Source organism: Cydia fagiglandana, chromosome 4 (assembly GCF_963556715.1).
Source record: "Cydia fagiglandana chromosome 4, ilCydFagi1.1, whole genome shotgun sequence".
Classification (NCBI taxonomy): Eukaryota; Metazoa; Arthropoda; class Insecta; order Lepidoptera; family Tortricidae; genus Cydia; species Cydia fagiglandana.
The window spans coordinates 3292470-3304817 of NC_085935.1; the positions used below are offsets into that span (position 1 = coordinate 3292470).

Below are 12348 nucleotides of genomic sequence, written 5' to 3' on the forward strand. Positions count from 1 at the left end.
GTCTACCGCGATATAATTTTTATTTTGATGAAATCATATCCCGGTAGACCCGTATGTGTAGGTAATTAAATATGAGGTATCTGGCGAGTTTAGGTTTTCTCAGCACGAAATTAAAAATTGCAACAATTTACTCCTTTTGATTTAATTTCCATAATTATTATGAGCATTTAATTTTACTGAAAAAAATAAATCATTTTCTTTTGCCACATTTTTATTCAATTTATATTGTTTTTCTTTTTGTTTTAACCGCTATTTTTTTTCAGTTTTAAGCTAATTTGGTAGGGTAAAAACGGGTTCTTATTTTTTGCTATAGTTCGTTTTTTTAGCATTAGAAATAAGGTAAACAATCTTGATGTGTCTTTTAATTGAACAACACATTTTATAAATAAGTTACGGTAAATACCGGATGTGGCCTGTAATATGAGCAAAAAATTTAACTGTAGGCTGTACTCCTCATACTGATCAACATTTGTTCAGCGACTTTTAAAAATAACTTGTAGTTTGATTTTTAATACACTTTAAAAGTTATTCAAAGACGCAATGTATTGCGAATTTTGTTATGTTTAAGGCTTGACAAGCAACGTCAATCACAATGATATGGTGTGGCGATGGCGTCCATTGAAGATAATATATATTTTGTATGAAAAATAGGGAGTCTAAATACTTAATAATTTTTAAAAGTTGTTGAACTAAAGTGTCACCGTTTGAGGAGTACAATCTGTTTTAATTATTTGCTCGTGTTACAGGCCACACCCGGTATATAACAATTAATGAATCTAATACGATCATTTATATTCTTCTGCTTTCATAAGTAATAATTACTGATTTTTAAAAAGCGTTTTTCAATTAAAAGACATGTCAAGATCGCTTACCTTCTTACAAGTTCTTTCTAATGCTAAAAAAAACGAATATAGGATTTCGACTATTTCGATTTTTTTTTATTTGTTTGTTTCGGTTTTTTTGCGATTTAATTCCCAATTAATATTATTTGCACCACACAAAGTCAGTTAAGATTTCAAACACAAGAAATTAACGATATCGACAGCATTTTATCACTTATCACATCAAACAGTGTCGAAACTGTAGATTGATAAACATCGATAAGACGATCGCAATATTTTTAGTACACTCGACAGTAAAGATATAAGTTGATACAGTGATACGGTATCAACTTATCAGATTCTTGTACTATTATAGCAATAAATTATAGATTGCTACTTGTTTTTTAGATAATGTTGTGTTGCTTTATATTCAGTGTGTAAATAGTGTGATAATTATTGAAACTATTGTTAAGTATACCTACTTGGTTGAATATATGAAATAAGTAATAATCAGAAAAGATAAAGCATTTTGAAGTCATTCTAATTTATGGTAAAACGTCTTTGAATGGCAGGTGTAATACCTACGAAACGAATATTTAACAAAAACTTTTATAAATGACCAAAAAACAAACTGGGGGCCGATTTTTGAAATTCGACCACTCGATTTCGTGTATTTCGTTCAATAATATCTCCACTACTAGGCATTTAAATTCTACTAATAGAATTGAAAACGAGTAGTCAATACCACTAGATTCCCAATTTCTATTGCTCGTATTTCAAAAATTTGCATTTCGCCTTTTCCCACCGATTTTCGAGTGACGAAATCGAACGATCGAAATACAAAAATCGGCCCCCAGTACTCCCTAGACTAATATATGAGTCGTATGTAGAAAGCGATGAAAAAACAGACTTTTTCTACTCGGGTACTTTTATCTGTCATTTACATAGTCACGAACGAACATATAAGGGCATACATTATTAATACTCCTTAAAAGTCTATAGTCTATTGCCCAAAAAAGCACTTGTGTCGTTTTAGAGACATTACGATACGGTAAGCTAGTGCAGGGTAGCAGGTGCCACATACCGGTACATTGCTACCAACGTGACAAACGATTGAATGAATACGGTTTTTATTAAAAAAGTAACAAATTTGTACTGAGTTCATTGCTACCAACATAATAAAAAATACTTTTATACCCTACAGCACCACGACCCTGGTGCGGTGCGGTAGTGTGTAACGGCTTTAAAAAAAACATAACCATAGACATTATTCGTTTGTTTCTCGTTTCCCGGTAATTTCTTGTTCTTTGAGTACTTTGCGTTACTATTTGTTTTGCGTTCATAAAAAGTGTTGAAAATGGACAAAGAGGACTACATTGTTTCTACACCTGAAGAAATATCCGCTGCAGCACAAGCAGCGACCGAAAATTTGTTGCCTAAGTATTAAATCTCAGCACCTATACGACAAATCTTATGGGAAGTGCATGGCGTGGAGATTGGAGCACAAAACTTCGTCATTCTCTGAAAACGTCTTTGGTGTATGTTCAAAGACTAATTGGAAGCACCGGATCAGATCTATCTTTTAAGCAAGGTTGGTATATGTTATAAAATTTTTTGATACTCACTCATTTTTAGGGTACACAGTACAACGAGCTATATTTATGTACATTTTATATTTTTGCATTGAAACTGAATATTATTTAATTCTCCTTTTTCTTGTTACAGGTTGCAGTATTATTTGGTATTATGGGTGCTTGTCGCAGACAAGAGCTACATACATATAGTAATACCTACTATCCAAAATTTACATTGACATTTTCATAAATAAAATTTTGTTTATAATTTTTTGTATTTTATTTAATATTGCTTAGTCATAGAAAAAGGATTGTATGCAACGTTGTATAAGTAGTCAAAAAATGCTCATGGCGTATTTATTAACAATGTTCGCCTTCGGCTCACATTGTTACCCACGCCACTCACATTTTTTGACCCCTCTTATAAAACTGTTGCATAAAATACTATTTCATACCTAATGTAAGCCTATAATCATATGTTTCTTTTTTACAAAATTGTCATAATGTCAGAAAGTCCCTATTATATTATATGCATATATATTATATAAGGTACCTAGGTTACATAGGTTTTAAATGGAAAACGTGCAAATAAGCGACCAAATAAGTTTCTTTTCGCTTTTAATTTTCGATAGGTAGTGCATTAAGCTGTATGTTAATATGTAGGTTTAATGTTAAAGATTAAGTTTTTGAGATTTAATTCGAAAAGTGTGTGATACAATAATACTCGTATAATTGTATGATACTGACAACATATGTACCTATTAACAGTATAAGTGCCTTGACTGGAGCTGTAAACTTGTACTTTTACCTGAATAAAGAATATAGTTATTTGTTTTACAAGGGGGCAAAGTTGTTGTTTAACCGCTCGTGCTAATATTGATACCCAAGCAAGCGAAAGATTCCAAAATTGAACCACGAGCGTAGCGAGTGGTTCGAAAAATGGAATCATGAGCGTTGCGAGGGTTTCAAAGCACGAGGGTTAAACAAAATTGGCCCCCGAGTGAAACACAAAATTTTTCACCACCAACCTGAAGCAAATATTAAATGTAAAATATCATACAAAAACAAACCAAATCAAATCCAAATTAATGTTATTAAATATTTATCATCCAAAATCATCATTTAAAAGTCATTTCTACCAGCAAACATAAGAAACCAACTCAAAATTTGCATTTGATTACTTTGCCTCACATGTGAATAAAATGCAACTGTGCTATTAGTTTTTGAAGTGCAAAGTAAGCCTTTCCGAGCTGGTGTGGTGAAAAGTTATTTATCGTTTAAGCATGTTCTTGAAGTATTAACATCTAACTAGTCCGTGGTCGTAGATATAGTAGGAGCAGATAGCGAGATGTAATTGGTGGGTGTATAGATTTCATTGAACGCGATACCGCGGAGTGGCTCGCATGCCACTTCACTGTAATGGACGCGCTGATAACGGAGCTAGGGTTCCGTAATGTAAATAATATAATACTTAACCAATTTGGATCAATTTCACTCAGATCTAGCTATGGGTACTAAGTGACTGTTTCTTTTTTCATACCATCACTTAAGATCAATTCTATCTACATAAAATATATTTTTATTGCCAGTAGTATATAGGTAAGTATATATTTATTTTTCTGTATTTTAGGCCGCGGACTGGACGCACGTTACCGGCGTTTTTTTTCTCATACAAAAGTTAAGTTATCCACCCTAATATAAAATATATCCGCTATTAAAATAAGTTGTGGTTGGTCAATAATTTAATTGACTGGTTTTAATAAATTTCCATATGTCAAACCTCTTGCACTGCATTAGATACAATATTTTAATTATATCTATTGTCAACATGCGCATGAGCACAGTATACTTGAGTTGCTCACCGCACAATGACCGTAGGGTCTTTTTTGAGCTTTAGTAAGACTTCTATAGTAGGTAAGTAATTCTACTTATAATTGTTTGTTACCAAATAATCACGTCATGGGTCAGTTTCTCTAGTCAAATGAAGTTCCAAGATATTTTTTTTCTGTCTCCACGGAACCCTGTATTATATACCCGTCATCGATATCTTTAAGGCTGTTAACGCCTAACTATCGGCCTATGACGGTCCATCTCAGATGCCTCCGATGTATGATGCCGATACGCGTCATCTTCCTTTTAAGTACTAGATAAAATTGAAACAAAATAGTTTCAATCAAATTACCATATAGGTACATATATAGGTAATTTCGCTCGTTCGGTCATGATTCAATTAAACTTTTATTAATATTTAAAATTATGGTAATAAATAAGCTACATGGATTTGCGCTCACTAAAATAATACCTATTAGGTACTTTGTCTCACTCAATATCTCTGAGTCTCTTTCAAAGATTAAATAACCATTTCATGCTTTACAATATTTATTTTAACTTATTTTATAAAGTTACAAATGTAGGTACCGCGAAAATCGTAATATTTTTACCAGATTTTTATCAGATTTTCTATCGCTCTATCTAGATGGCAAAATGTGTTTTGGCCAGTGCGCTCTATACTTGAAAAATCGAAACATTGTATAAAAAACCCAATACGAAACACTAAAATCCCACATCCTAGTTTGCGGCCTAATAATTTGCGGTGATACAAGAAGGAAGCACCGCCACAATACCACATTAGCGTACGCACAATGCGCTTTGATGTCGCCGCGTCGCATACGCATCCACACCTTTAAACTAAAAACGACGTAAGTGCCTTTTAGGTTCGTACTATCTTACGGCGTTTCCTCTTGCGTAGTAAAGTAGCATTATTCGCCTCCGTTTGAATCAAAAGGGTAGTTTATTGATTGTGTTTTAAATAAGAATCTTATTGGGAACGGCGCTTACGTCTGAAGTTGTAATTTTTGTATTGAAAAATTTTTTAAAATGGCGTAACCGCCAACTGCTTGAAGGACTTTTTTTAATGTGAATTATTTAGTTAATGCATTTTAGATTTGTATGGTTGACTGTATTACCGTCAGTAGTGACAGCGACACGTGTATGGCCTTTTTATTTCGTACACGTCGATTGAATGGATTTAAGATCGGAATATCAAAATTATTAAGCTTTTTAAGGTTAATTTATGGTATGGATTGAAATCAGTGCGTTTGAACCGACATTCGAGAGTATTCAAGATAAAATGTGGTACCTATGTGGTCGTGTTTAATCTGGTAGGTATGTATGTACTTACTTACTTAAAATATCTTGTTATTTACCTACTTATTAATTTTCAAGCACATTTTTTAAATATGCCCTGACCTGGAAGATGCCCGGCAAACGGAAACATGGTCGACTTGGCGCCGTTCTGTGGAGCAAGAGCTGGGTGTATTGGGGATGGGGTGGGAGGAGGCTACCCAAGCTGCCCAGGACCGGAGTCAGTGGAAGAAAAAGATTCGAGCCCTACACCCCAGCAGGGGGCAACAGGATGGAAAGAAGAGAAGAAGAAGAGATTTTTTAAATAATCTAAAGATATCATAATACCATAAAATAAGAAAATAATCACACAACTTTGGGAAAAAATCCTTTCTTCTCGATTTCGGGGTTGATCCCATAATAAAAGTTGCTCAGTATAACCCCAAAACCTCCCCGGCAACGGGAATGCACTTATTTTTTGGCCACCCTGTATATAAATTATGAACTGAAATAGATGTCATACAAGCTTATAAGTGTTGTATTATGATTTTATAACACATATTAATAGAAAACTGATATTCCTTTACATATATGTATAAGGCTCACTTGGTTAACAGTTTAACCGCTTAATCCCGGGTTAGTGGAATGGTGCAAGTGGGCCTAAGAAAATTAGGCTTTGTAGCTAGGCCCTTCGATTTGGGTAGAGAAATGAACTTTTAAATTAATAGGAAACTAATGTCACAATGTCAATTGTCATATTACACCACGAGGGGTCATTAGTGTCATTACGCTAGTCCCTCAAAGTTTATTCAAATATGTACTCCTAATCTGTTAAGATAACATCAGTTCGCAGTCACTAATTACTAATACCGATAAATACACCTAATTACATAGTACAAACTGGGGCATTTACCACATAATTATAGAAAATACGGCCTAAACTTGTATAGGTTCTGTATACACTTACGACCTTTTTCGTTTGGTGCGTCAGAATCAGTGCCTAAAAGTGTTACGTTGCTAACACAAGTTACGTTAACCCCCGACACAATTAAACATTATGCGCAGTATATCGACTTGTTTATAAACTCCCAAGGTTCAGCCATACAGAAAAAAATGCTAGGTACTGAAATTTTAACCTATAGTGAAAGGAATAGAGTTTTGTTTTGTTCAAAAATTGAACGAAGTAAAGCAAATGCTATTAAGCTTCAATTGTACATTATTTAAATTTCATCAACTTCATATTAGTAAGTACTATAGCTAGAACCGTGGGCCTTCAGAGGTTAAATTTAAGGTTAAATAAGGTTTAAGGTTAAATAATAAGGATGTGGAGCCGCAGTTGCAGACAAGCAATTACAGCTTTCGAATTACAAAAATGAGAGGACAGCATATTCCCGTATGACTTTAATATTTTAGTATTTAATCATTCATATTAAATTTTAAGTTGTGTGGCAAATTGATAACTGAAAGTATGAGTCGTATTCGCAAATGGCTATTCTGTCCACAATCTTGCATGCAAATGAGCATTTGAAAACACACTAAATTTGAGTACGCAGTTTTCTATTTAAATGCTGTAAATTTATGGTAAGTGCGGCAAAATGCTCTCTTTTCTTGACTACCTATATTGAGGGAAGAAAACATACTAGGTACATTCGCATTTTCGAGTATTTCTTGTAAAGTCAATTAACAGTTTATATACTTATATTGTGATGTGTTATCAATATTTTTATTTGCACTTGCAAGAATCATGATACAGAACGTATCATATTTACACGTAATACAATCGGGTTGTCCGGTACATAAGTGTAAATAACTGCATATATATATAGGGTAGTAAGTTATGTATTGGGGTAGGTTTAAGCTGTTAACATTGGATTAAGTCGCTGGAAAATATTAGGCAGTAAGATGTTGCCGCCGTCAAGTAACGTACCTATGTATAAGGTTTAATCCATATTAAATATCTAGTTTATAATTTTATATTATAAATGCTAAAGTCTATCAGTTTCTTTGTTACCTTTTCACACTTAAGCCGTTGATGAAATTTGATATGGGTATAGTTTGAGGCCCGGGAAAGGACATAGGATAGTTTTTATTAATCATCATCATCATTTCACGCGGACAAGGTCGCGGGCAGAAGCTTATTAATTACATTCTTACGTTGCTTTGTTTTAGACTTGCAATAATTAAATATCTAGTAGATATATGAAATTTAGATTTGCCTTCATATCATAAGTGGTACATTACACACACCCTATAATACATTAATGTTAATTTTGTACCTATATGAGTAGAAGAAAGCATACTTTTTTCTACATTATTCTAATTATACTGATGAGCCTGTAATTTCTCTTTTAAGGGTTCCGTACCCAAAGGGTAAAACGGGACCCTATTACTAAGACTTCGCTGTCCGTCCGTCCGTCCGTCCGTCTGTCTGTCACCAGGCTGTATCTCACGAACCGTGATAGCTAGACAGTTGAAATTTTCACAGATGATGTATTTCTCAACTAATACTAAAAACAGAATAAAATAAAGATTTAAATGGGGCTCCCATACAACAAACGTGATTTTTTACCAAAGTTAAGCAACGTCGGGAGTGGTCAGTACTTGGATGGGTGACCGTCTTTTTTTTGCTTTTTTTTGTTTTTTTGTTTGCATTATGGCACGGAACCCTTCGTGCGCGAGTCCGACTCGCACTTGCCCGGTTTTTTTTAGTTAATATGTATCATTCAAGATTTCATACTTATATGAAATTACGAAACTTATGTAATCCATAATAGTTTAACTTTTTTTTTTAACTTGTAGACTAAAGTCTTCTGTAGCCTAAAAGTGAAGCAAGCCGGTGGCTAAAATATACTTCGATTATTGTTAAATGTGGGTAATTAACACTTTCAGTGCCAAGCGCCCCAATTCCAAACAAAATGAACACACCTAGCGTTTTCTTGGCGTGAATGTGTTAAACAAGGAGATACCGACAATAATATACCTGAGTTTCATAGTACTTACATTAATAAAAAAATATTCATTTAAACAGTAATGAGTTTTTCGGAACTTATGTATAAAATATCAGTTGACCACTCGGTTACTCTAAGTTGGATGGTCAGATGGCAGTCGCTTCTGTAAAAACTAGTGTCTACGTCAATTCTTGGGATTAGTTGTCATGCGGACCCCAGGCTCCCGTGAGCCGTGGCATAACGCGAGGAAGAAGAAGAAGATACTTTTAAAGAGTAATAAAAATAACCTTGAAACCAACTTTCTTAATGGCAAGAAATTGAACTTTCATTGCTCAAGCCTTTATCATTTGACCCGGGCATGAGATAACGTAATCATATAAAAAATATTAGACACGAATCAGAGTGATGGTCTGAGAAATTACGACAATCGGACTGATAACGGCCAGACGGACATAACTACTCGCTGTGTTACTAAGATGTCCCTTGGCACTTGGTCAGCCGACACAGTCTCCTGATGGCTTACCGCGAACCACGTTCGACGTGTTGCCTCTCTGCCCAACTTGTAAATTCGTACGTAAGTGTGACAGGGAGGCAACACTTTGAACGTGGTTCGCGGTAGGCCCTCTAAACATCGTGGCATAGAAATGGGACAGCGACAAACAGGTATTTGAATTTACAATTTTGTGTATAGATCATATTAAAATCTGTTAAAGATACAAAATCTGAATATTAAAAGTTAACAAGGAAGTAGAATATGTGCCGTTACTTTATTACCTATTAAGTAGATAAGACTTTTTGCGAATTTGACTTGACCGCCCGACATCCGAAATCGTTTACTTACTTACCTATAGGTACCTACACGTCCGAAAGCGCACCACCGTACTTTTCTTCTTTTCTTCTCAAGCAAACAGTACTCTCTCCCACCCCCTGGTTAGAAAAAAAGACATGTTTGACCCCCCTTCTCCCTAAATCATCTTACGTTATAATAAAAGAATTTCATTATTTTTAGTTGAATAAGTACACGTTATTACTAAAAACAAGTTGTTTCATAATATTAAAATAAATAGCTTTAACAATACACAACTGAACTTTATAAAATAAATAAACTACTTAACTCAATAAAATCCGCATTCATTTCGAATCCTTGACAAGTGTCAAGATTGCAGTCCAACATATATTTATCCCAGACGTTTCCATAATTAGCTATATCGCTATCGCGCGTGATAAACAAACAATCAAATACATTAACTGTAGATAAAGGTCAACGAACCCTCCTGCACTTTGATTGGTTAAAAAAAATATGCGTTATCAGTGTCACCTTACAACTTGACATAGTGTTCGGTTGTTTCTTACGTTTTAGAGGTTATGGGGTCAGCTCTAACAGAGAATTATCTATGATATATTTTGAAATATAAAATACTGATACGGACAAGTTGTCAAAAATATTTAAGCACCTTGAATCTTTTGTTACTGTGACCATTATAAGTAATATCTAATATACAGGTAATAATTAAAAATGTGTATGTATGTGTTCATTATCGCGCTGAGTCTCGTCCATTTAACTACATAAATACTTATTGATTCTGTCTGATTTTTATATTAAACATGCACTTAATTAAGTTTAATATAAAAAGTGTTAGTAAAATTACCTGTTTTTTTTATGTGCACAGCATATTCTGGTCCACAATCTACATTGGGCAGTTTAATGATATAGGTAAAACTATTACTCATATTACTCATATATATCACTATCAGTTAACAACCAATACTGTTCTAGACGCTTTCTTAATATACGTTTATTTAATCAATGACAATTATAATTATAGTTATATGATAGGTAACTACGTATTTATTTCCGTTCAAATCAGGGATAAACCTTAAGTTGATCCTAAAATATTTATAGGTATGTAGCTTAATATGTGATGTACCTACTTCCCCACTTACCCCCCACCAACAGTCTCGAAACTCTAGAAAATAATATTTTAACGCGCTTTGACAATAAACCACTGTGCAATAAACACAATATTGGCAATAATTAATCAGAAAAACCTCGTTTCAGTAGTAGGTACCTAAATAACCTGACTTATTTCAAAGATTAAAAATATTTTGTAGGTACTCAAGATATGAATAGTCTAGTTACACTTACAATTCCAATATTTTTACGATGTTGTGGCATCAAATATAATCAGCGGAGGTGTTTTTCTTTTTTTTTTTATTAATTTTGACAGGACGATTTGAATTAAAAAGTACATTACTTTTTTTTGCGCGCCCCTACGATAACTACATAAGAGTAATTTTAATTTATTTCACAATAGTAAGGTACTTATAATCGTAGTACAAGTACCTAGGTACATCTAGTTCTTTGTGATACAGAGCTTGTATTTTCTTTCTTTTATATCTAGTGTAAATAAAAAGAACTTAAGTAGCAAGAACAATATACGCTTTTCAAAATGTACTTACCAAAAAATAAGAGTCTAACTGAAACCCAAGCAAGATTTTACAAATGCTTACAAAGTAAACTTAATCCGCATTGATAAAAAGAGAAGTTTATTTGATATACTTATAGCAGACTTATACAAACATAGCTCATAAAAATAAACGTAATACACTTGGTATTCAGCACAAAAAAAAAACAAAGCCAATTCGCAAAAAAAAACTTTTCAAAAGTTCAATTCGGAACTCACGTTTTAACGGCTTCGGGTTGCTCTGTTTCCTCCGCGACATGTCCACATCACAGCACAACACTCGCGAGCGGCCCCGAGCGCGGTCGGCGGGCGACTGCCGTTGGGCGGTAGGCGAGCCGGCAACGCCCCTTCGAGGCGTGCGGCTCGGAACGAAAACGTTGCAACGTCGCATGGCGACGAGTGGAGATACTGCGTTTTACTTATATTGTGTATGCAGTCTTTGAGATGATGCTTATGTGCTGTAAATATGTACTGAAATATTTGTTTTTTAAATAGGTAGTAGGTAAAGTTTTTTTTATTGTGTGATGTCTTGTTATTTACCTACTGTGACTTGTTATGGATTTAGTATGAATTAATGGTTATGGAATGGAAAGTAATATGTGCGTGTGTATATCACGATGATTATTTTATATTTAATTTCTTTGCTCATAGCCTACAATGTAAAAAAAAAACATTTTAATTTTTTTAGAGATATACTTATTTTATATAGGTAAAACATTTTATTTTTACGAAGGTAAAAAATAATAACAAGGAACGAAAAGATAAACATAAGCATGAATACTAAAACAGATGTATGCTGTATGCGTGATGAAAAGGTATTTTAGTTCTTGCAATATTACAAATAAATAAACATAATTTTATTTTGACGACCACTCTGGCCTAGTGGGTAGTGACCCTGCCTATGAAGCCGATGGTCCCGGGTTCGAATCCTGGTAAGGGCATCTATTTGTATGATGATACAGATATTTGTTCCTGAGTCATGGTTGTTTTCTATGTATTTAAGTATTTATATATATCGTTGTCTGAGTACCCACAACACAAGCCTTCTTGAGCTTACCGTGGGGCTTAGTCAATTTGTGTAAAAAATGTCCTATAATATTTATTTTATTTATTTATTTTATTTAATAATGGCCTTATTTATAAATGTCTGTCAAAATTAACAAGTGTTGGTAATGATTTGTTCCTATCTGTCATTTTAACATTTTCGTGTATTAAAAGAAGACAAAATTTAACAGAGGTAAATGTATCAATAATTACCCAGCAAACATTTTTGGTCAATATTCCGAAAAAGGCACCTATTTTAGGTCGCACAATTTAGGGGACCAAAATGAGGCACGTCGAATCGACGTCGTGGGCACGTCGAGTCGACATAAATGGGGAAAAAACGCACGTGCCGGCGACGTATTTATTGACGGTA

General features: G+C 33.9%; 1 protein-coding gene across 1 annotated transcript in view; it reads right to left on the reverse strand.

The window, feature by feature from the left end:
* The window catches only part of LOC134663507 (zinc finger protein ush), a 307319-nt gene extending 296089 nt beyond the window's left edge, over positions 1-11230 (reverse strand). The window contains exon 1 of the mRNA XM_063519889.1: positions 11151-11230. Within this exon, the coding sequence (XP_063375959.1) occupies positions 11151-11190 (40 nt within the window). The 5' untranslated portion in view covers positions 11191-11230. The remainder of the gene's footprint in view (positions 1-11150) is intronic.
* Positions 11231-12348: the final 1118 nt, after the last annotated feature.